Source organism: Anopheles coluzzii, chromosome 2 (assembly GCF_943734685.1).
Source record: "Anopheles coluzzii chromosome 2, AcolN3, whole genome shotgun sequence".
NCBI classification, from domain to species: domain Eukaryota; kingdom Metazoa; phylum Arthropoda; class Insecta; order Diptera; family Culicidae; genus Anopheles; species Anopheles coluzzii.
Window position 1 is genome coordinate 94435051 of NC_064670.1, and position 24589 is coordinate 94459639.

The following is a 24589-nucleotide window of genomic DNA, read 5'->3' on the forward strand; positions in this document are numbered from 1 at the left end:
CATGTTTTTAAGTCTTTTTTTTTGGCAAACAAAGAAACGGTGCGTTCGTTTGTGCGGGGTACGGGGTGGGTCGGCAATGCATAATGGAGCATTTATTTATAGGTCGAATGATTCTAAATTTATGATGAATTTACTTTACTGCTGGGGGAGAGCCCGTATCGTCCCTCGGGGGTGTTTAGAAAAGCGCACACTGCTGCCACCCAAACCTCTCTTCTCTTGGTCATGTACGAAACAAGAAGGAGAAAGTCAGGGCGAAAGCGTGTATTTCTTCGTGCTGAGCCCTGTTCGGAGGGGGGTGATGGAAGCTTTGTTTGGTTTCGCCATTTCGACTTGTTTACGTTTGTGGAGTTCAAATTTGCGGAGCCTCTAGGGCTTGCCGGGCGGGCAGGTGCGAGATAGCACATTCACACGCGGTGCACAAAAACACAAACCGCCCCCCCCCCCCCTCTGCACGCCAGGTTGTTACCCGATGGCTAAGCTAAGCGTCGTTTTCATTGTGGTAAATATAGACCCGAAGCGTGTTAAGTACCGCTGCCGCTTGGGAAAGTATGAGCAAGAAAGATACGAACGGCTTTTGGGAGCTGGGGTAAGGGGATGAAACGTATTGTTTGGAAGGTAAATCCTTATAACATTTATTACAATTTGTCTGAGTCTTTCATAAGCAAGGCGGGAACAGCATGCTACGAACAGTCGGAAGGTAATAATTGATTTAGCTGTAGAGTTTTGTACTCTGGCAGCGTTGAGCAGGATTTATACATCGCTTTCAGGAAAATTGGATCACTTTATACTTTGTCTACCTTTGCTCCGGAAAAATGTCCCGTCTAATGCTTCATTTAATATTTTTTAGACCATTCAAACCGTGAGACCTTTATAGTAGAATACATCAGAAAAAAGTACCATAAATAAGAGAACAGAGTTCTAACTTCTGACGAACACATTATCCCATTTTTTCAACAGAAAAACGTAGGGATTTGGCTGTGTTTTGTTCGGCAGGAAAGGTTGAAATGGTTTGTTGTTTTTTTTCGCCCATTTTTCTCATCAGCTTTTCCCACTCGTTTGTCCTCTGTATCGCTCTCTCTTTCTCTCTACCACGCACACAAACACACACTGACGCGGATACTTACGTTTACCTTTCCGTGCGCTTGTTTGTACGCCTTTGTACGCCATTTAGGCTAAAGATAGATTGCAATTTCGCCGCTGCCAAAAACTTGCCAAACGATCTTGAAACGGTGACAACGGACGGACGGCATGGGGTTCCGCGCATCGGTCCGGCCAGCATCATATGCCCGTGTCAGCAAGCGTCGCCGCAAGTTTTCTTAATGTGATTACTCGCCATTTCACAACGGACAGTGGGAGGCAAGATGGGGCTGGGGAGCAAAGAAACTGGGTCGGGATGGGAAGGGTCGGGACGTGGCGATCCCGTTCTCGATATGCTCTTACCATTGCTGGCTTAGCGTCCCGGCAGATAAAGACCGTATCGAATGAGTAATGAGTACGGGAAAGGCAGGGTAAACATGGGCTGGCGGATGGCGGATGGCGGATGGTGAGAGTGAACAAAAAATGAAACAAAAACAAAAAAACACACACTCACACAATCTTGGACAAACGAGAGGAAACGCAACGGGAGCGCAGGGAGGGGGTTTTTTGGCTTAATGTCGGTGACAACTGGTGCAGATGACGTCGCTCTGGTGGCGTAGTTTAGCCAAGCTACTTGGGCGGTGGGATGTGTTTCTTTTTTACTCTCGCTTGAACGTCACGTTGGTTTTTGTGCTTTTTTGTTTATTTGTTCTAGCGTTTTGAAGGCCGAAACGGTTGTTTGTTGAAAGTAGAAAAAAGAGAGTTTGTCGTCTGTCGTTTTTTGCATATAGCAATTCAAATGTAGCTTCAGATTGAACAAACTACGAAATCAATGGACGATGTTTTGTAGAAAGATTGAACTTTAATTGTTTATTTCTACAATGCCAATACAAGGAAATGCAGGATTTGTCTCTATCTTAACTCCTATAACTAATAAACTTATGTATAGTTTTGTTAAGCAATAAAATTACCTGCTTGATTCCCGATAACCTTTCCTTTTTTTTTAAATTTTGAAATGAACACGGTCGGAACCAAACGCACATATTAATGTCTAAAATTGGATATTAATAAACTATATGCAGAATTTATTAAAAAGAATCTCTAAAATAATTCTATAAAAACAATCAATAACTACACAAGATTACCTGCTTAAAGCCGGAATATCAACATATCAACTTTTTGGAATTAAGTTAACTGGTCGTTTAAAACTATTTTAGCATTAAATAACTCGCCCATCCCCTTTTAATTAATTGTTGAGAAGAGCTGTAAAGGCCGGGGAACATTGCCCGTACTCGCTAGTGTAATTTCAATTTTTTTTGGCGGCGGCTGACCGACGCATTTTCCAAATAATTTGGAGCCACTTCAGAAAATATGTAATTTTTTCATGTTTTTTTACTTACTTTGGACAAGAAAAGTTTTGTAAAAGGTAGAAGTACATGTCTTGCACGCATTGCATCCATTGTCATGACAAAAAACGATGGAAAAACTACTTAATTTTGAGATCTGGCATGACCATTCCCTCGATGATCAAAAAAAGCTTCCACCAGCCGCCGCCAGATGCGCTATCGAAAATCGAAATTACATTAGCGAGTACGGAAAGTGTCCACCGCCCTTACGATTTCCCAATTTTGCCCAATATTTAATCCATTTCATCTTTTATTTGGCGTAACGTCGCGTAACGGACATGCCGGCCTATACAAGCTTTTCGAGACTTAGTTCATTACTACGCAGCCGGATTAGTCAAGTCAATACTTGCTACGGGGGGACGGTCCGTTTGACGCTTGAACCCATGGCGGGCATGTTATTGAGTCGTTCGAGTTGACGACTGTACCACGGGACCGCTCTCAATCCATTTCAATCCAGATCAACTAGGGTCAATAATTACAGCTAGCTGTAAGCATACGCTTTTAGGCCATAGATTGTGTGCCATATTATTAAAAAAAATCAACAACAAAAACATGCCTACAAAAATTAAATGAAAACAAACACAAATTACATTTCTGCCATGCGATGCGTGCTTAAATTGGCTTCCGGGCATTATAGGTTACTCTCATATGCACATTCAGCACACCGCTGGGGTACGTTCCCAATCCTACTCCAAACCAAACAGACCGTTATTGATGAACGGTCCGTGTTTCGTGATGAGTAACTAATTAAAATTTAAATTGCATCACCAGCGCATACATATGGCCCCAAGGATCTGGTGCGGGGAGTACAATTACCCGTATCGAGCGGATGATGATTGTAGTTATGCGATGTTTGTTTTTTGTTCATTCTCCATGCTGTAAAAGTGTACAGAATATATTGATTACCCATTTCTCTTTTTGTCGATGATTGTCCCATCGTCCGTAGGGTAATAGTGTTGAGTTTTCCCACTTTTTCTTTGGAGCACCGGCATCGTTGCACTCTTTTACGAGTCATCGTTAAAAAACGTATCAAAGACGAACGGGATTGGAGTAAAAAAACCGGAGATAACCGTGACAGTACTAACAATGGAAAACTCATCACCATCCAACACTGTTTTTTGCGGCCGTGTCGTGTGTCTCGTTGTGTGTGTGTTGCTGTGTTTAGATTAGTGTAGGCACGAAAGCAGGACATTTCTTTTGTTTCGAAGCGCCTCGCTTAAAGCGTTGCTCTTTATTGGTGGGTAATTACATTCCGCTGGCTGGCCCGGCTCCGGGGAAAACCATTTGACGCTCGCTCGTAATGCCTGCGTATCTTACTGTGATACCACCGCTGGGCGGATAATGAAAGCGATACATGTGCAGTGTGTTTTTACCTCTTATTGGCACAACGATAAAGTCAGAGATGGGAATGAACACAATGCATCAAAGTGTATGCGGAAATGATGTTGTAGTAGTGTATTCATGTTGGACCTAATTTGTGACAACGGCTACTGTTGAGAGTTTTACACGTATTATTGTAATGTAAATGGTGAATGAATACTTGCTAGTAGGCCGGCCCCGTGGTACAGTCGTCAACTCATCCCACTTAACAACATGCCCGTCATGGGTTCAAGCCCCAAATGGATCATGTCCTCATACGTAGGACTTGACTATATTGCTAAGGGCAGATCAATAAGTCACTGAAAGCCAAGCCCACTAGTGGTACAGGCAAGCCTTGACCGACCATGGTTGTTGTGCCATAGAAGAAGAAGATACTTTCTAGTTTGAATTAGGGAAGTGTAATTTGGAGTGGAGTCGCTAATCCACTTTGACTTTGGGTTTATATCCGACTCCGAATCAAAACTAGATTTGAATCTGCAATCGTGGTAGAATCCTAACAAATCTCCTCTAATCGGTACGATTTCAGAAGTTTTCAGATGAATCTGGACAACTTCAGATGGCTTCGTATCAATGCATACTCCTAATGCATACTCCTCTAATGCATACTGCGGATAAGCGTGAACTACTCAGGATGAATGAAAACTGTGGATGACTCTGGATGACTCTGGAAGACTCTGGATGACTCTGGATGACTCTGGATGACTCTGGATGACACTGGATGACTCTCGATGACACCGGATGATTTCACATGACTCTGAATGGCTACGGATGACTCTAGATGGCTCGGGATGGCTCTGGATGATTTGGAATTATTTCGGATGACTTCTGGACGATTCTGGACGACTCCGCATGACTTCGGACGACTCCTCATGACTCCGGACGAACCCTAATGAATCCGTATGACTCCAGATGACTCAGGGCGATACCGGATGACTCTGGTTGGTGGGTTGGTTGAGTACGAGCGATTACTGATAAGCCCGGACAGTTCCGATCAGCGGTCGGCAAAGTTTTCGACCGAAAGAGCCAAATACTACAAAAAAGATTGTAGAGTTTGTGCGTGAAGAGCCAAATAGATAAACCAAGAGTAAAATTTGTAATAGTTCTATATGAAATGAAATGAATGAAATAAGACCCGCTATGAATGATTAAGGTTATAAATGATCTTAAAAGCACGGAGCCGCATGTGGCTCGCGAGCCTTACATTGTCGTTCAAACAAGTTAAAGTTGATGTTAAACGTATTTTTAATGTTTCTCTACCATTCGGAATCTAATCATAAAAAAAATCTTATTATACACCGTGTAGCTGTCGGGAGACATCTGGACTCAAACTTTTCCGTCTTTTAAGGTTATCCGGAATCGCCCAGAATCGCTAGGAAACATCCAGAGATGAGAAATCAGATTCAAAACATTCCGATTTCGCCAAATTTTCAATTGAGCCATTGCTAGTCTGAACATGAGTAGAATGTAGGGCCCCAGTATGCCAAAAGTATGCAATTCTGCAACACCGAGCTCACTTCGAAGCTATACCAGAGCTTGTTTATGTTTTCAAACAGCAAATGACTGCAAAACACTGGCAACGGGACATGATAATTGAATGCTTAGATACTACTGGAAGGCACCAAGAGAAAAACGATACTTTTCGTCGATCCTGGGAAGGGTGAAAACCCACCAAACATGTAAACTTTTTCAACCTCGATACTTTCCGCGGTGTTTGAAGGCTATCCAATTGCCTCCCTTCCAAAAAGGAGGAGCGAACGGAAAGGAAAAACAAGCAATCATACACAGGTACACACATACTGTACTCTGGCATTGACATTTTCCTAAAGTTCACGGTCTTGGCTGTTTAGTTGTGTGATTTATTTCACCCCCCTATTTGATTGCCTAGGCAAGGGTTTTGGGGCGGGAGGTGAAAGTTGAGTTTGGGTAAAATAATAATCAAAGCAAAACCGCCGCGACTCCTCAGTCCGTGTTGGCCCTACCGGTGTGCAAAATTTCTTTTGCAAAGCAAATGGTGGTACTGTACCGTGTGCAATCATCGCGAAGGAAATGAAGGGGGAATTTCGAAAGCCTTCGATATTACCCCATGAACTGCGGTGCCATTGGCTGTGGTGGCTTTTGTAAGTATGGCGCCCGCTAGAAGGTCAACACTCTGTCGGGGAGATGGGAATGCGCGTTCCTCTTCCCTGCCGGTTGGGAGGTTGGAATTTATTGATTTAGTGGCGTGTGATTTGCCATGCCACGGCGGCATTCATGACACTCCCCGGGCAGGTCGCGTTTTCCGCCCGACGGGGTTTGACCTTTCCGGACCTTTTTAATAACCTTTTAGTTTTGGTACCACCAGAAGGGGGAAATCGGTGACTGTGCTGGGCCGCCAGTTGTCCATTGTACCTTGATGTTGACTTCGCGAAAGCTTTCCGAATTATTGACGCCCGCTCTTTCTCTCTCTCTCTCTCCCTCTGCTTCTCGCTGCTAATGGCTTCCACCGCAAACGTTTGGTGTGAAATTGTGGCATTAACTTTTAGGAAGTGAAGTCAAAAGTAGCGCGCGACCCTTCTGCGCGGTTTGTTTCCGACAGGAAAACGCGTAGGACGCGGTTTCGTGTAGCAATGCTCATTTGAATATGAGTCGGTATCATTTTCTCCAGGTGTCAGTTTGAAGGTCAGCACTCTCTGAGGGCTTTTGCGTTTGAATTATGATTAATAATTAATGGATAACCAAGACAAATATCTATTCATCGGGTGAAGGCGTGAAGCTTTGTAAGTTGGCGAAAGACGTTTTCCAGCCAGCCCAGCACGATTTTCTTCTGTGTACAGCGAGCGGGGGGAGGGGGGGACATTCATTAGCATTGGGGCAGGTTTGGGTGCAAAGCAAAGTTCGAATCACATTTTCACGCTATCGACCTTTCACGGCCGTGCACACTACCATCCTTGTGCGGCGTTAATCTATCGTGAAAGGAGAGCCCCGGAAGCGGTCGGTGCTATCGGGACCGGAACCGCTTTCCACGCTTGGCTGATAGCGTTCTCGCTTGTTTTTGGGCTAGGTCGGCGCGTTGGTTAATCGGATAAGTTTTGCTTTTCCCGGTACTGGGGTAGGTAGGGTCCAGCCGGCTACAAAGTAAGGAGTTCGTCCACTCCCTGACTTTTTTTTTGTTGGCAGGAAGGAACAGAAACCCGAAAAATAGGTGGGAGTAAAATATGTTCTGTCTAATCTGTTTTCCACGCTCTCCACGTGGGCCATAATTTTTGGCCCTGACTGGTCGGTCACTACCACCACCGGTCACCTCCTGCCATGCCATGAAACGGGCAGCTTAGCACTAATCAATGTGAATGCTGCTCTCCTTCCGGTTAGAAAAGTGATTCGGAAACTAATCCGATAGTAAAGTTGCTTCCGCTTTTGTCGTCGTCGAAAGCCACGTCGGGGTTGGACCACAATGTCCAAGAAGTTTGGGAAAAGACACTATCAGTAGCGCCTTTCGTTGTCCTGTGAATAATCTATGCGGTGATAAATTTGACAAACGTGACACCCAATAGTGTTCTCGAGCAAAAGTGAGTAATTGGTTAAGAGTATATTCTTGTAAGAAAATTAGGTGCGTTTAGCATTGTGCTGATGACACACATTTGTGCTTTTAAGTTAATATGTCCAACTAATTAAATTTTTCACTTGAATTTGCGTGCTCCCCATGATGAAAATAGAACTCAATTTGTCGCGGCGGTTTCATGTGATCGGAGCTAAAATTTCATGTGTAGCCTTAAAATTAAATATTAAGGCTACACAGCAAGGATCAAACGGTCGCGCTCCGCTCCGCTCGAGGATCCCGCGTATAACGCCCACACTGTACATTATCATGTTTCGTCGGGCTAACCGTCGAGGCTAACCGCCGGATAATAGTGACAATTAAGCACACGGTAACGGTAACATCCCACGTCGACAGGGAAAGCGGGTTTTGCATTTTCTTTTTGCCTTTTCAAAAGGAAAACATTTTGCATACTCTCCCTACCACCCTGCGTTGCCAGCGTCCGTCTGGGTGGAAGTGAGATAGCTAGATCGTTTTACCCTGACCCAATCCAAAGCAGTTCCAGAGCTAAACCAAGGGTTGTGGGGAAAACCGGGGCAGAAGTGGGAGGGTAGAAAATGTAAGGTGGAAGAGTGGCGAATGCGTAGCAATTAGGTGGCGGTCGGTCGGTCGGTCCGGATGGTCTAGGTTGAGGGCTTACTAATTAACCTTCAATGTTGCCTTCGGGATGTCACGCTACAAGTGGCGCTTTGGCCGGATGGAGCGTTTTGGTTGGGTTGGAAAAAGTGGAAGGCGGATGTCGGGTTTTTTTTCCTGCGCAAAAGAAAGGTGTGACCGATGGGTTGGGTGCAAAGTGTGATAAATCTTACCCCTGCTGCTTGACAGGCGTTTACGAGATTTAAAGCAATTAAGTTAGGAGCGATAAGCGAGGTGGTCGTATGGAAATCTGTCTTTCGGCAAAGGTTGAAATGATTTATTTGTATAGATTTAGTCGTTTTGCTTTTAATCACTATACAATTTTCAAAAGAATCTTTGACCATTTTTAAATGATCAACAAAATGAAAACCAATCCTCACAAAATGCTAACGGCTCAATCTTTTCTTTTCCTTCTCGTCCCGATCGCTAGATTGCTGGTGGAAAAGGCAAGCATTTAACCCGCAGTCACGCGATGCGTGAGTCAACCTCGCCGCCCCGAACACCGACGCCGCGATCACCATCCGATACGCACACCAGCAGCAGCAGCAGCAGCAATCCAATCAGCGGTGGCGGCGGCGGCGGCGGCAGTACGGGTGGTACGATCAACACGACCACTGTCAGCCCTACCACCACAACCACCAACGCAGTTGCGACCAGTAGCAGCAGTACCAGCGGCAACAACAACAACAACAACATTGGCACCCTCTGCAATGGTCCCCAGAGTCAGCCCGAGCGAGGAAACGGCGCTTCAGCATCGGCATCCACCATGATGAGCGACACCGATTCGCTCGCCAAACACAACAGCTCCGGACCGGGTGGAGGTGGTGGAGGAGTAGGAGGTGGAGGAGGCAGCAGTGGCAACGGTTCGCCGAACATTGTCCTGTTTACCGGTGGGGAGGAGCAGCGCAGCACCAGTGGCAAAAGTCAGCTGGACCTAGACTTCCCGAAGCTGACACCGCCGAAGACGTCCTTTAACCCGAACGCCGGCAGCAACGGTAGCAATCAGCATCACCCGAAAAGCAATGGCAGCGTGAAAAACAATGGCGGCGGCAAAGCGAACGGTGCCGCTGCGGTGTGCGAGACGGACAAATCGACGGCAACTAGCACCGGCACTACGAAGCAGCAGTCTGCGGCGCCGACTGTCGTCAGCACGGTAGGTTCACCGACGCAGCCCGGTGGCAGTAGCATAGACACACCGGACGGTGGGGGAGCGGGCCGTGGCGGAGGTATGCCGGTGGGTCCGACCAATCCGTCCAACCACAACCATCTCGTGTCTGGCGAGCAGGCGATGGGCGGCGAACCGACGACGGCGTCCTCGGACAGGCAGCAACACTCGCCGGCAACGTCACCGGCAAACAGCAGCAGCAACTATTGTGATAGCGATGGCCGCCACGGTCCGTACCAGCACCAGCAGCAGCGGGAGGTGAACTTCAGCAGCAGCCAGGACGGTGCCGCCACCGACGGTCCGATCAATATACAGTTTTCGCACGAAACGGAAACGCGCTACATACAGTGCGACAGTCCGACCGATGGCCTTATGCGAAGTGGCGGTGTGGTGGCGGGCACTGGCCCAACGGCGACGCCGCCGAGCGGTGGCAAGAAACGCAGCGGCGCCTCCGGCAAGGGTGGCAATAAGGCGGCCCGGCTGAAGAACCTAAGCGGTGGCTCCTCGTCCAGCGTCGATGGCGGTGGCGGTGGCCTCGGCGGCGGCGGCGGCATGGCCTCGTTCATGTCGCGCGACAGCCTGTGCGACCCGTTCACCGACCAGAGCGGCGTGAATTTGCTGCAGTTCTTCAAGGAAACGCTGAACAAAAACTTCAAGGATCGCAACATGCTGATGAAGATCGAGAAGGAGCTGCTGTCGCTCGCGATGGACCGGAGCCGCAGCCAGATGAAGTTTCCGCCCATGTCTTCCTACAACCGGATGCTGATCCACCGGGTCGCGGCGTACTTCGGCATGGAGCACAACGTGGACGCGACGCAGCAGTGCGTGATTGCGGAGGTGACGCCGGCCACCCGCATCCCGGACATACGGTTCAAGAATCTCATCTCGGACAGCTTCTCGGAGGAGCCGCGCAAGTCGATCCTGAAGCGGGACACGCACAGCTTCGACGAGTACCACCGGTTTGGCGGTGGCGGCGGGGGAGATGGAGGAGGAGGCGGCGGAGGAGGCGGGGGTGGCAGGGGTGGTGGTAGCGGGTTGCTGCACTGTCCCGACCGGGGCATGCTCGACCGGAAGGCGAAAAGCTTCGAGGAGCGGGACGAAGAGTACGACAAGTCGAAGCGGAGGCTGTTCAAAAACCGTGAGGTAAGACCGTCGGGTGAGGGTGCGGGCAGACTGTTCCCTTTCCCTTTATTGTGCTGCTGTACGTGTGTCCCTGTGTGAATGTGTGAGCGTTTGTGTGTGTGCTTAGGATAAGGCGCTGTGTGTGTAATCAATGTACGGTGTATTGTAGTTTCGTTTCCTTTTTTTCCATTCTCTCTCTCTTCTCTCTTCTTTCTTGTTTCTTTTTCTATGGTTCCCGTGGTTTATGCTTCCAAATCAACCCTCCTCCCCATCCCATCATCCCCATCCGCATTCCAATTTCCCCGTTTTCTGTTCACAACCTCCCATTGCCGTGCTCTATTGGGTGGAGGACTTTCAGCATGATTCCGAGTCCGATCAGTGGCAGTGGATATCGACCGATGGTGTTGGTGTTGCTGGTGGTGGCGGCGGCGGCCCGACGCTGATTGACGTCCATGCTGTCCGGCACCAGCAGAAACTGCAGAACAATCGCTTGCTGAAAGTACAATCCGTGGTACGGGATGCCGACGGGTGTGTGCTGGTAGACGGCTTGCACAGGCCGCATACTCTACCGCATCACCTTGCGCGCTCAGTCGAGCTGAACGTGTAGCTTGCCGCTGTTGCTGTTGGTGCAATCCGTGTTAACAATTTCACTCCCTTTTTCCTCCCCCCCTCCTGCTTTTAGTCAATTGAGGGACGATCGGACGAGCGGCCTTGCGTTTCGAAATCGCACAGCTTCGGTGGTTATGGCGGATCGTCGCAGAATGCATCGCTGCTGCGGGGCGATTCGATAACGTCGACCAAAAGTGCCGGTGCCCGGCTGTTCACGAAGCAGGACTCTAACGCCAGCACCAACACGCCCTGGAGGCTGTCGCCGTCGAGCAGTGGGTGAGTGTTTGTGTCGATGGATGGAGATTCGGCAGAGGAGGGGGTGTTCTGTGGAAGGTACTAACCGGAAATCTGCCTAAGGATGAAACGATGTGATGTGTGGTCGGTCGCAGGATTCAATCTTGAAGAATCAGTGGCTTTAAAGCTATTGAAAGGCGTAATTAACATTAAAATCTCAGTTGGGGCACCTAGTGATTAGTGATTAGAGTGATTTTACTCAGAGTTGATGAGTTGGAATGGTGAGTTAACATTGCTGGTGGATTCACTCTTCAAGAGTTCAATCTCCGTGCCGACTAACAACTCACTTACTGCGCTTAAAATCATTCGTGAGCATAGCAACTTATTGAAGAGTTAAATCAGCATGTATGTTTTAAATCTTTCAGTTGGCTAGCTTTTTTGAGCTTTGATGATTTTTTTTTGTATTGAATAGGAGGCACACGCCTGCAGTGCGGAAAAATATCGCTGTCAATATCATAAAAAATTGAATGAAACAAATTCCATACCACTTACTCTGTTGAGATAATCAGAGGTGATACTCAAAACGATTGGTGTGATCAATGCATGCTTTGTGACATTTTTGCGACCAACGCTTGGTCAATCACTATGTCATGACTTTTTATTGTGATCAGTTCTGCAAAATGTCATTGTCATAGTCATGACATAGTGCAGCTGAAACAACAACAAAATGTCAGCGTCACGAGATGATACTGTAATGATCAGAGGTGAGACTCATCAGAGGTGAGACTCAGGTGGTGTTGCGACCATCACATGCTTGGTGACATTGTGTGCAACAATCTCAGTCACTTGGTCTCGACATTTTCAGTCGGTGATCCACACGATCCTCAAGTATATTTCAATAATGTTCGTGATTATCACCGACAGAAAATGTCATGACCAAGTGAGTGACCAAGAGTGGGGTGCCTAACAAAATGTCATCAAGCATGTGATTGGTCTACCAACTGTTTGAGTCTCACCTTTGATCATCTCAGTTGTGTACGTGAGCTGATTTGAGCTTCGTTTCAGTCATGAGTGTTGGTGACTGAAACAGTGTCATTTGGCAGCACTGCGACTCTCGGCAGCACTGCGACAGAACAACATCACGGTGCGAGAGTAAATAAAAAAAAACATCTTTTTAGTATGGCTAGCCACTGCAAATATTTAAAACATTCATGCTATTTAAACTCTCCAATGAGTTAATAAACTCACGAATGAGTAAAATTGCAGTGAGTGAGCTGCTAGTCGGCACGGAGAGTTAAATTACAAATTAGGTGAAACAAATCATTCTGGTGAGTTAGTTCACTCATTCGCTCCAAATATTGAACTCATTCACTCGGTCTGAGTCATTCGGCCCATCAACGCACTCACACATTCGTTCCATCCCGAAGCGTCCGGTAGAGGCTTCCCGATCGACCGATGAGTAACGATTGCCTTCAAACGCAGGTCGTACCTTACTTCCAGTTACAAAACGCAATCGATCCGCTCGGACTCGGTAACACCGTCCCCGACCGGCTACGGCAGCGGCGACCACACACCGGAACCGTGCGTACCATCCCCGTCGGCCACGTGCGGCGTGATGTGGGCCGTAACCGATATGGCAAGCGTGCCCAAGGGCAGCGTACTGATTGATCCGCAAACGTTCCAGCCAATCGTAAACCAGGACGGGTAAGAGATGGCCACCTTGCGCCATGGCATGACATTGAGTTTAACGTTCATCCTTTATTGTGTTTCGTCATCCTATCCAGCTCGCTGTACCATTTCGATCCCTCCAATCTGCCTCCGACGGCGACGGGTGGTGGTCCCTGGCCAGCTGCGGGCGGCGGCAAAGTGTCGAAGCGAAAGTTTGAGAAGCAGAAATCATTCAACAGTAAGAACAATCTCAACAGCAGCAGCTCGCTTGAAAGCTCGATCGACGGGCCGGTGCTCGGTAAGTCGGTCGACTGCGGGCTGCAGACGGCGATCCCTGCCGACAATGGGTCGGGGGCCGTCACGACCATTATGACGATGACGGCGTCACCACCGACCACCATCGCGGAGGAGGTGGTCAACGAGCTCGGTTGCTACGATGCGGTTGGTGGTGGCACCGGTGGCGGCGGCCTAAAGTTGCTGAGCGTTAAGGATAATCCCGATATGGATGGTGCGTGTTGCTTTCTTGTGCTGTCCTGCCCGGAGCTCGTTTTAAATGTGTTCTTTTTTGGTCGTTTGCAGAAAATTCAAGCCTCTGCGAAGAGATCTCACAAACCACAAACGAGCTTGGCGCGCTGAAGTTGCAGAAACATCAAGCCACCAGTCCCATGCTGCAGGCCAGCGAACTGCAGCCAATCGATATGAACGAAGTGCGTGCAGGTTGGAGCTGAAAATACAAAGATTTTTCACTAACATGTTCCTTTCTCCACTCGCCAGATTCAGTACGGTACTAACCCGAGTGACAGTGGAAGCCTGGTGCATACTGCCAACACTACAACGCTGCTGGACGAGGACCGATCGCTGATCGACGAGGTGGCGGAAACGACCGGCGACGAACCGGATGATCTCGGCGACACGCTGGACGCGCTCGGTAAAACCGACCCGACCGGCCACAACAACAACAACAATAATCCGGCTCTGGGTGCTGCTGTACAATTGTTGCACGTACACGATCCTGTCAGTAGTAGCAGCACGCTAGACGCCGCCGACGATGACGATGACGAGGACGACGACGAGGATCGCAGCGAAACGCCAACCGACGGTGGGCAGGAGGAGGTGGACAAGAAGAACGACATGGTGAAGGTGGCGAACGTGGTCCAAACGGTGGTGCCGCTAACGAGCTACGCCAGTGCCAGCGCTACACCGAACGGCGGTGGGAGTGCGGGTGTCAGTGCGTACACCGTCACGTACGACGGTGGTGGTAGTGGCCATCCGGGTACTACCGTGTATGCGACCGGCACACCGGGCCTGTCAACGACGACATATCAGACTGCGGTAGGTAGTAGTGAGGATTAAGTTGCACGAGAGTCACTGCTAAACACGCGCTTTTATGTTGTTGCTTCTATTCAGCCGGACGGTGCCATCTACGCGGTACCATCGTCGCTGGTCTACACATATCCCACGGCAATGGATCCGGCCGAAATGTCCGGCGGGTACTTTGTGCCGGTGTACGATCCGCAGCAGCAGCAGCGCGAAGCAAGCCTCTGTTCGACGCCGGGCGCGTCGATCTATTCGGCCCCGGCCGGTGCCGCCTCGACCGTGCTGCATCCGATCGCGTACACGCAGAGTGCGGCAGCGGCCGCAGCGTACACCGGTGCGCCACTGTACCAGAACCCGGTCATGTACTCGTCCGACCAGTTCCCGGCGGCCCAGGCCGCGGCAGCGGCCGCAGCAGCCGGCCAGCTTTCGCAGTATCCCATTAGCTATCCGATCGGTATAGGATACCCGTTCAATGGTAAGGCAGGGCAGGAAGTTGGTTTTTGTTATTCATCGCTTCATCAACAACACAGTTTACTACACTAGTGATGGGAAAAATGAAGTTTTCGTCGGAATCGATTCCGGATAGTAGGTCTGGAATCAGTTTCCGGAAATGATTCCGGAATCGGCCCCGGAATCTGCTTCGGAATCGGCTCCAGAATCGGCTCTGGAATCGGAATTGGCTCCGGAATCAGCTCCAGAATCTGCTCCAGAATCTGCTCTGAAATCGGAATCGGCTCCTGAATCAGACTCGGTTCTGAAATCGGAATTGACTTCGAAATCAGAATCAGCTTCGAAACTGTAGTCAGTTTCGCCATCTCCATAGAAATAGAAGTTTGGGTCCAATGATGTTACGTATTGATAGTCGCAAAGTATCCAAATTTACTTGTAAACGATCCATTCTCATGAAGATTTCCGGATTGATTTCGCTCCTGAAACTTCTTATTTAAATTCAATTAAACCGGTTCTCTTTCCGGAGCTAATTCCAAATCTGGGGTCAATTCTGATTCCGTTTCTGGAGCAAATTGCGATTCCTAGGTCGAAATCGATTCCGGAGCCGATTCTGATTTCAGAACAGATTTTGATTCCGGAGCCGATTCCGATTCCAGAATCGATTCTGGATTCGGATTCGACTCCGGAATTGGCTCCGGGATCTACTCCGGAATCGACTCAGAAATCGGCACCAGAGTCTACTTCGGAATCGGTTCCGGAATCGTTTTCCGAATCGGCTCCGAAATTGGAATCGATTCCATCAACGGAATCGGCTCTAAAATTGATTACGAACACGGAACTTACCCGATTCCGAGCTCCTACCACTATACAACTAAACAACTAACATTGACTTCCTTTGTTCCTTCTTCTCCTCCTCCCCGCAGGTGCTACGTACCAAAACTACTGGAATCAGCCAATCACTTACTACGTTCCTCAGACGCCCGTCCCGTCGACGGTTGGTGGTGCGTCCATACTCATGCCGCCGCCGATGCCGCAAACGCCCGGCACCGGGGGCATCATCACGACCACGGCCACCGTACCGACGAACACGCCCGGCCCGTCCGGGGCACCGATGGCGGGCAAGCGCAACACGACACCGCCCCAGAACGGTGGGCACGGCCAGTCGCAGGGCGGCGCCACGCACAGTGCCTCGGTAACGCCCGTGCCGATCTCACCGTTCGCCACGAATATTCCCGTACCACTGCCCGACACCACGTCGGCGGCGGCGACCGGAGCCCCGATGTACGCCGCCTTCCCGCAGCCCCTGTACCCGAACATGCTTCCATTCGCCAGCCCGATGGCGACCCATCCCCATCCGGCTGCGGCCCCCGCCGGCACACTGGTACCCACTGCCGCATCATTCCATCCGCACCCGGTACCGACCGGTGCACCGCAGCACCATCCCAGCGCTCACCATCCGGCGGCCGCCGCTTCCGGCCCGCACGCCGACTCGTCCGCCAGCAGCGGAGGGCAGCACCATCCAGCAGCACACTACCACCATCATCACCAGCAGCAGCAGCAGGGGCAGCAGGGAGGCAGTGGCCACTATTCCAGCACGAACGGACCGTCGAATGGAGGCGGTGGCGGCAACAGCAGTAGCAGTAGCAGCAGTAGCAACAGCAGTCACAGCGGTGGCAACCACAGCAACAACAGTGCCACAAACGCACCCACACCCCAGTCGACGCCGAGCACACCGCTCTCGCTGCCCCTGTCGATGCCGCCCCATCACGGCGGTGTGCCGGCCGGTGCAACGCCCAAAGGTATGCCGCTCTTTCCAACGCCCCCGATCATGCCGAATGTAGCGGGCGGCGGAGGATACGCGGGGCATCACCATTACGCGTCGTCGGACGACCGGAAGCCGGGCAACGGGGGAGGCTACAAGCCGAGAGGCCAGGCGGCGGCGGCGGCGGCGGCCGGTTCCAACGGGGGGCCAACCGGTGGCAGCTACTTCAACTACAACGCATCGTCCAACGGACGGCAGATGACACCGAACAGCACGGGCGGCGGAGGCAACTATCAGCCGCAGGGAGGCATGAAGGGTGGCTACGCACAGAACAATACAGGGAACAATAACCAGAACCAGAACGGGCCGCTAATCCTGGGGCCGCCGCCGTCGGGCAAACTGAACCGCCACGATGGCTCGGGCCAGCCGAACGCCGTGCCACCGGCGAACGGCAACTCCTCGAACAACAACAAACCGCCGCTGATACCGACGCTACCGAGCATGGTGGTGCCGGGGGCGACCGCACCGAACGCCGCCGGTCTGGCGGGCGATAAAGCACGCCTCAATCGCTCCTCGAAACCGCCCAACCTGGACCTGAAGCGGAGCTACAACAGCAACAGCTACGGTGGGGTGAACAGCCGCAACACGCCCAGCACGAACTCGAACGAGAGCAACGGCTCACCGAACAGTATTACGTCTTCTTCCGTGCACGAGCACGGTGCGGCCCAGTCGCACCATCCGATGGTGCCGCACCACGCGCACCATCACGCCGGCGGACACGGCGGAGCCGGCAACCATCCGACGACACCGACGTCTCACCATCACGCGGGCAGCCATCCGGTGGTGTCGGCGGGCGGCGGGCAGCAGCAACCTGCCCAGCAGCACGGTGGACTGCACCACCACCATCATCCGGGACATCCGGCGGGGCCGCACGGGCAGCATCATCCGCATCACGGTGGTGGTGGCGGCCAGTCGATGGCACACGGTGTGCCGCAACAAGCGCAGCACGGTGGTCCGGGCGGTGGAGGGGGCGCAACACACTATTACCACGCGGGTGGAGGACAGTCGATGGCACAGGCTGGTGGTGGTGGGCAGGTGGGCCACTCTGGCCAATCGTCCTACTACGCGAGCAACGGTCCGTCGCACCGAGGTGGCAGCGTGGGAAGCAACGGGGGCGGTAATGGAGCGGCCGGTTCTGGGTCGGGCGGAAATGGAGGTGGCCACGGAGCGGGACATCCGCACGCGATGCCGGCCGCCGCCGTAATGCACAACTCAGCGGTTGCGGCGGCGGCGGCGGCTGCAGCCGCTGTCGAACCGTACCATCAGCAGCTGATCCCGATCAATGCGGCGACCGGAATGTCGTACGTCAAAATCGGACAGGCGTATTATGTAAGTGAGATGGAAGGGGAGGAGGAGAAGGGGGAAGGGTAAATAGTTCTTGTGGGGCTTCCGGTACTAATGAAACGCTTTTCTTCCAACCATTTAGCCATCGCTAACATTGCCACAAAGCCGCCGATCGCCTCCTAATGAAATACGTCCAATTGCCGGGGTCTATCCGACGATGAATATGGTGATGCCGGGTAAGTAGAGCCACTAATGCATGACATCCAGTGCTGCAAAATGTCATAAGTGTCACGAGATAATCACCAACGAAAAGAATAAACATATCCGTGGTAGCTTGATGCTCATTGCTGATACTCAATGAAAGTGCGTCATTACATGCCGAACACGACATGCGAGTGCTTGAGTCAACCGCGAAACTCTGACTCACAAGCTGAGCTTAATGTCGTCACAAGCACAATCATGACTTTTTCTGGTTGTCAAATGCCACTGTTTCGGTCACCAACACTCATGACTGAAACAAAGCTCAAATCAACTTACGTACACAACTGAGATGATCGGAGGTGAGGCTAACTGTTTGAGTCAATGGACATGCTGAATGACATTTTGTTTCGCACTCAACTCTTGATCACTCACATGGACACGGCATTTTCTGTCGGTGATAATCACGAACGTTTTTGGAATATACTTGGCGTGCGGTCGTCCCAAGCAGCAAAATGAGCATGTTTTCTCGCTCTGTCTGGTTTGATGGTCTGTCGGGTCAAACAGAGCAAGAAACGATTTTGTTTCTTGGAACCAGTTGCACGCACCTTATATCTTCCATGACTATGGTGAGGATCGCCGACAGAAAATGTCGCGACCAAGTGACTGAGTTGGTTGCACACAATGTCACCAAGCATGTGATGGTCGCAACAACTGTTTGAGTCTCACCTCCGATCATCACAGTATCATCTCGTGACGCTGACATTTTGTTGTTGTTTCAGCCGGACTATGTCATGACTATGCCAGTGACATTTTTAAGAACTTATCACAGTAAAAAAAAGTCATGACGTAGTGATTGACCAAGCGTTGGTCGCAAAATGTCACAAAGCATGCATTGATCACACCAATCGTTTTGAGTATCACCTCTGATTATCACAATTGAGTACGTGACATGGATTTTGTTTCAGTCAGATTTTTGTATGACATTGACAGTGACATTATGCAGTACTGATGACATCTGTTGCTTGAGTAACGTTTACACCGTCCCTCTTCTTTTTAGCATCTCGACAATTCACACCACGACCACAGCACAGCAGCAGCTACAGCAATGCCAAGGTGAATAAATCGCTTCGATAAGAGGAAGGAAAAGAACAAACACACACACACACGCAATGCATCGGGAAGCAGAAATTGGTGCGTATTCATATACATTACTATAAATCCGACACGTCGTAGTAAACAGCAGAGTACGGCGCAGTGTGTGTGCGTGTGCAGTAGGACAAATACGCAAGCTTAGAAACCAACCATACCAGAAGGTAAAGCATATACTTTTAGAAAGAAAGAGAGAAAGGTAGAGAGAGGGGGTATAATGTGATCAGTGCTGATCTGAGATCGGCTACGAAAATGCAACAACTATAGTTACTTCACCGGCTAGCATACCTACTAACCTCGCACCCACCCTCCCAGGCAGAGAGCTATCGTGTTTCGTGTTCTTGGAGTGTGGGGTGAGGTACGTGAGGTTGTTATAACGAATTGGAGGCAGCAAACGACTAATAGAAGAGAACATTAGAAAGACACAAACAAACAAACAGACAAACAAACAAACAAGTTAATCACTAAGAGCGGAAGCGTGACAATGTATATGAATGAGACATTTATTTAGGAAAGGAAACATATTAAGGAATACGCACCACTTCCCGCAACCTAACCCTCTCTTATCCTTTTCAAGACATGTTACTTTACGAGACGGAAAGTAGAGCAAGCCTGAGAGAGAGGCGAGAGAAAGTGTTAATGATGATGGTACGTTTTAGAACGTAACAGGCTCGGATGAGCTACAGTTTGCAACAGTATAAATATCTTAGTTTGCTGATCTTTAACACAATCAATCGTGTGTATCGGACAGGCTCGTTAACTATCAGAAGAAGTGCAAGAAGAAGGAAAAGAAAGCGCGAAATCGAAACTACAGGCAGGACCAACAAAACTGTTCAAAAGGTGCAAACAAAAGTGGGAACGGAACGTCATAGTGACTAAAGGTATCACAGCAGGATGTGATAAGTATGCAAACAGCGTGCAAAGTGTTGCGATAAAAAAGCGCAAACAAGCTATAGGTATCGATCTAATCAGTTGGAAGAGTAATCCAATAACGAGAGCATCACTCTTTAGTAATAGGATGAGAGGAAACGCGCTATGTTAACTATAAAGAAGTGTTTAAAGAAGATAGCGGGAAGCATCGATGGCTATGAATAAGAATCGCGGACAGAACGAGTGTGAATAATGAGTGCAAACGATCGAATAGTGTTTGAACAATAAAGAAAGAGTATGATCAGCATGAACAAGGAATGAATGTATGCATGTTAAGGAGTGAGCGTGTGTGTGTGGCGTGTGGTTGGTATGCGCATGGATAAACAGTCGTTACGTTGAAATAAGTTCTAGTGGAGGCGCAAACTGTAGTACGAACAGAGCAGCAAAAAAAAAAAAAAGAAATACAACATAACAGCAATAAAAAGCTACACATAGGACCACCCATTTTATGCTGAAGATGAAGGGAAGGATAAAAAAACAGAGAGATATATTCCATGTGAAAAGATTTCAACAAAAATGCTATACAGTGAAAAGCAAAAAGGGAAAAATGCCACGCACACACAGACTCACACACTAACTACTCTGCAACACCGAGAAACTAACCAAATTTGCGCCAAAGCTGTTGTTGTGTGATGAAACCCAGAATTCAGTTACTGCTTCTTAGAAATGTGTGATCGATAACCAAAAACAAAACAAAATACATACTAATACTAATAATGTTAAATACAAAGGCATACCGGAACTCCGAAGAGCGGTGCTGTGGTGCGACGAGGTGAAAGAATGTAGAGAGAACGAATACCCGTGTTGCCGGATTATCAGTTGCCATGAAGTAGTAAGTGCAAAACTTATATAAAATTAGCGGAACGTAAACAAACGTAAAGCGTAAAGTTAGATGGAAACGGAAATGCATTATTTACTTGCCAACGAACTTATCACGAACTGTAACAAAGAAGGAAAACAACAACAACAACAAAACACAAACAGACAGCAGACGACAGCATTCTTAATAGCAAACAATCAGTAAAGTCGATCAATTATATTTAAACAAAAACTCAACCACAGCAAACACACATACTAATCTAAACCGCGCAATGGTTCAATAGCATAGACCGTGCATTAGAAACGATTAAAACCCCTATGTAGAACGAACGAGAGAGAGAGAGAGAGAGAGAGAGAGAGAGAGAGAGAGAGAGAGAGAGAGAGAGAGAGAGAGAGAGAGAGAGAGAGAGAGAGAGAGAGAGAGAGAGAGAGAGAGAGAGAGTGCATATCTCTGCATGCAGCAGCATCCATTCAAACAATCCAAACAGTCATTAGTTAAACTTGACTTGCAACTAGCTATTTAATTTCCCTGTTAATTCAAACCTTACGCGCAAACTGAGAGATGATACAGCACGGGCAGCAAAGCAAATGCAACACGGCTTCAATGCACGTGTAGTGCGGCGGTTCAAGCTGCTATTTGTTGTGTTTACGTTTGCTGGTTGTGCTTTTGTACGTTATGTTCGCCATGCACTAGGATCCCCTTTAAAGGCTGTTTATTTTTTTTTAATTTAAATGAAGATTTCGATACAAAGTTAATGTTACCATGCGGTATCAAACGGAATATGGCGGGAGGTTTCATCACCCGTTTCCTCGATTAAAGCTTGTATAATGTGCATGATGCTAGTGAATTTACGTTATCGATCTGAACGCTCACATCAACTATCGTTCGAAGCTTGTCATGATTGTTGTTGCGTACGGAGTAATGATTCGTCCAAAGCATTCGCAAAATTCTGTCACTGTAAAGTGTTAAGCACAACACGTGACGCATGCCAAACAACGCGCGGATTGTAGCGAGAGTGTCAAAAAAAAAAAACCATTACTAGTCACAGAAAACTTAACTCTCTTGGTGATATTGTTCTGTACATCGGCATCATTTAAAATGAGTGTTTGGTGGTGTTAGGTGGGCTAGCATTACCGACAGCCATGCAGAGCCATCTTCAGCCGTCGGACGACAGCTACTGTTCTTGTGTTACATCGATATCTTATTCTTAGTCCTGCTGTCCCCTACGGAATATTATACCGTAAACTCTTCAGCAAATCAGTGTGCTATAGTAGATCGAGCCGTCTGTCTAGAACATGCTAAACCGTACGGAAAGTCATACCAAAATACCATTCGCAAACAATAAAAACAAACATTAAGTTACAATTAACAAAAGAAAAGAAAACAATACTAACTAACAAAACACTAAAAATACATTCACCAAAATGACAGTGAAGCAGCAAATCGCATGAAAATGGAACAAAAACTAAAACCGACATCAGTTTATTATGTGGAGTTTTCAATGGAAAGGAAATGTTTGAAAGAACATAAAGAAAGAACATCTAAAAACGCTACGGTAGTGAAAAGAATATAAAATAGTGCGAGAAGTGCAACACTTAAACGAGATAAGTTAAAAACAAAAGCGAAACGAGAATTGAGTGAACGAGTTAAACTAGCAAGCACACATACACAAACAAAAAAACACAGACCCACAAATGGAACAGTTGATTAAATGTGTTATTATATATATGAAAGAATGTATTTATTTTAATTTATATACACGAAGAAGAGCAGTCAAGCAAGAAAAACACAAAAGTAAACGGAAGAAAATGTATGAAAAAGCACGAGCAAAAGTGTGTGTAGTGGTTGCGTGTCGGCTAGAAAAGTATAGCAAAACCGAAGAAGCAGTAGGAAAGAAAAGGAAATGATGGAACAGAGCAAACTGGACAGAGAACAAAAATTGAGTGAAAAAGTAACAAGAAAAAACACAAGAAGAGAGAGAGAAGAAAAAACAAACAAACAAGTACTTATATTAAGACAAAACAAGTGAAACTGCTGCAGCGACAAAGGTGAAGGAAATTATTTCCAAGCGAAAAGAAAAATGAAGCAAACCTAAAAAAAAGTAAAGTAGAAAAATCTGGAGCGTCTTTAGTGTTTGGCCGTTTCGTTGAAAAGATATTGAGAAATCAAAAAGCAATTTCGTGGAAATACTGAATGCTTTCGTGGAGCAGGGAATGCTTATTGATTTGAAGCAATTGTTGTTTACGAGACATTCATAAGTAGATACATTGTACAGTTGATGCATGGCGTGATTCATTATGACAACTTTTTGTATGAAGTAACTTGTTGTAAGTTTCTTCTCATCCGGAGTCTATAAAAGGCGTTGTACTAAATCCAGCTCGCTTAGTAACGGGCATGGTATTCACCCAGATGGTTACGATACAGCTTGTTACGGGCAGCGGTTTGCTTCTGCTGCTTGTAAGTATTAATTTGTCGTACGTCGAACCATCCTGTACACTGCTGGACTTTCGTGGCCGGCCGATCAAGCGTGCTGGATACGTTCACAGTGCATTAAACTACCTGCGATACGACAGCTCGTTCTACACACCGTACAGCTTTTTCAACTCCACGCTAGGATTAGACTGCGTGAATAGCAACATCACGTACAAAAATCGTCGCTTGAGCATCATTTTGTACTGCCCGATAGCGCCGGGTCCCGCTGACCAACAGTACATCGATGTCTTTCCGACCGACCCAAAGTTGATTCGTTTAGCGCACAGGTGGAACGATTGCCACAGTACCACGTACCGTTTGCATTATGACGATGCGTCCCGCTCATTTTACCTGAAGGCAACCATGAATACAGAGGACGGCAATCGAACCAGCATGTTTCTAGCCCAGAAGCAGTGGGCCGATGCGGAGATTGAGAAAATGGATAGTAAGTTCGATGCACAGTACTCGTTTCATCCCGGAGGTAATTGCAGCTGTCGGTATCGGCTGGAGATGTTGGTTGCGTTTGACCGGTTGAAAAATTGCAATGGTTTGTTCGGCAAGACAAACCATCCTGTTCTTCTTTCACTTATTGCGATGTTGATAATGCAACAGTGGACTAAATAAAATAAATTGTGCTACTCATGGAGAGTGTTAGACCGATTTTAGTACAATTTTAGTACATATTTAGTACAGCCTACGGGGTTTGGTTTCAGATACAGTCTGAACTCATTGGTTGATCTTGGATTGTCTACCAACTTTTTTTTGAAATTCTGCTTTATAGTTGTCACGTTTTTCCATACAATTTAGTCATGTCTTATTTTATTACTAAAATTGTTCCTTGTGTTCTAATTTATAAAACTTACCTAAATTATAAACCTGAGGTTTTATTATTAAAATTGTTCCTTGTGTTCTAAATTATAAAACTTTTTTTATTTATTTTTAAACTTGTATTCTAATTATGCATTCATTACACAGTTTGCATTCATACCTGAGGTAAAATAGTGTCAATAATTCATTACGACAGAGCTCATAAACCTTGGCTATTCGAAAAGTTATGCCAAGGTATTAGGATAATTCAGTGGCTTGCCACCTTTTTGCAGCTTTTTCCCCCATGTGGGGTGCATGTAGGATTTAATTCCTCCCTCACAAGTTCATGAGCGGAGGGAAAGTGTTTTGCAACCCATTATATTTAGCGAAATTTTGATGAAAATTTCCCCCCAAAGCAATTAAATTTCCCACCCTGGGGGTGGTAAACCGCTGGAATTATTGATTT

The 24589-nt window shown here is 48.0% G+C and overlaps 2 protein-coding genes across 8 annotated transcripts in view; both read left to right on the forward strand.

Moving 5' to 3' along the window:
- Nucleotides 1–21289, forward strand: part of LOC120953553 (protein encore) — a 67515-nt gene extending 46226 nt beyond the window's left edge. For 4 of the 7 annotated variants that reach the window (XM_040373607.2, XM_040373611.2, XM_049607576.1 and 1 more), the window contains 11 exons: nt 8504–10381; nt 10710–10871; nt 11043–11245; nt 12686–12907; nt 12988–13379; nt 13451–13578; nt 13646–14203; nt 14279–14663; nt 15562–17789; nt 17887–17980; nt 19003–21289. In XM_040373607.2, coding sequence (XP_040229541.2) covers nt 8504–10381; nt 10710–10871; nt 11043–11245; nt 12686–12907; nt 12988–13379; nt 13451–13578; nt 13646–14203; nt 14279–14663; nt 15562–17789; nt 17887–17980; nt 19003–19079 — 6327 coding nt within the window. In that variant the 3' untranslated portion in view covers nt 19080–21289. The remainder of the gene's footprint in view (nt 1–8503; nt 10382–10709; nt 10872–11042; nt 11246–12685; nt 12908–12987; nt 13380–13450; nt 13579–13645; nt 14204–14278; nt 14664–15561; nt 17790–17886; nt 17981–19002) is intronic. The other 3 variants (XM_049607578.1, XM_049607577.1, XM_049607579.1) reach the window with 3 other exon arrangements.
- The window catches only part of LOC125906855 (uncharacterized), a 46753-nt gene extending 22741 nt beyond the window's left edge, over nt 1–24012 (forward strand). The window contains exon 2 of the mRNA XM_049607593.1: nt 22368–24012. Coding sequence (XP_049463550.1) covers nt 23239–23940 — 702 coding nt within the window. The 5' untranslated portion in view covers nt 22368–23238 and the 3' untranslated portion in view covers nt 23941–24012. The remainder of the gene's footprint in view (nt 1–22367) is intronic.
- The last annotated feature ends 577 nt before the right edge of the window (nt 24013–24589 follow it).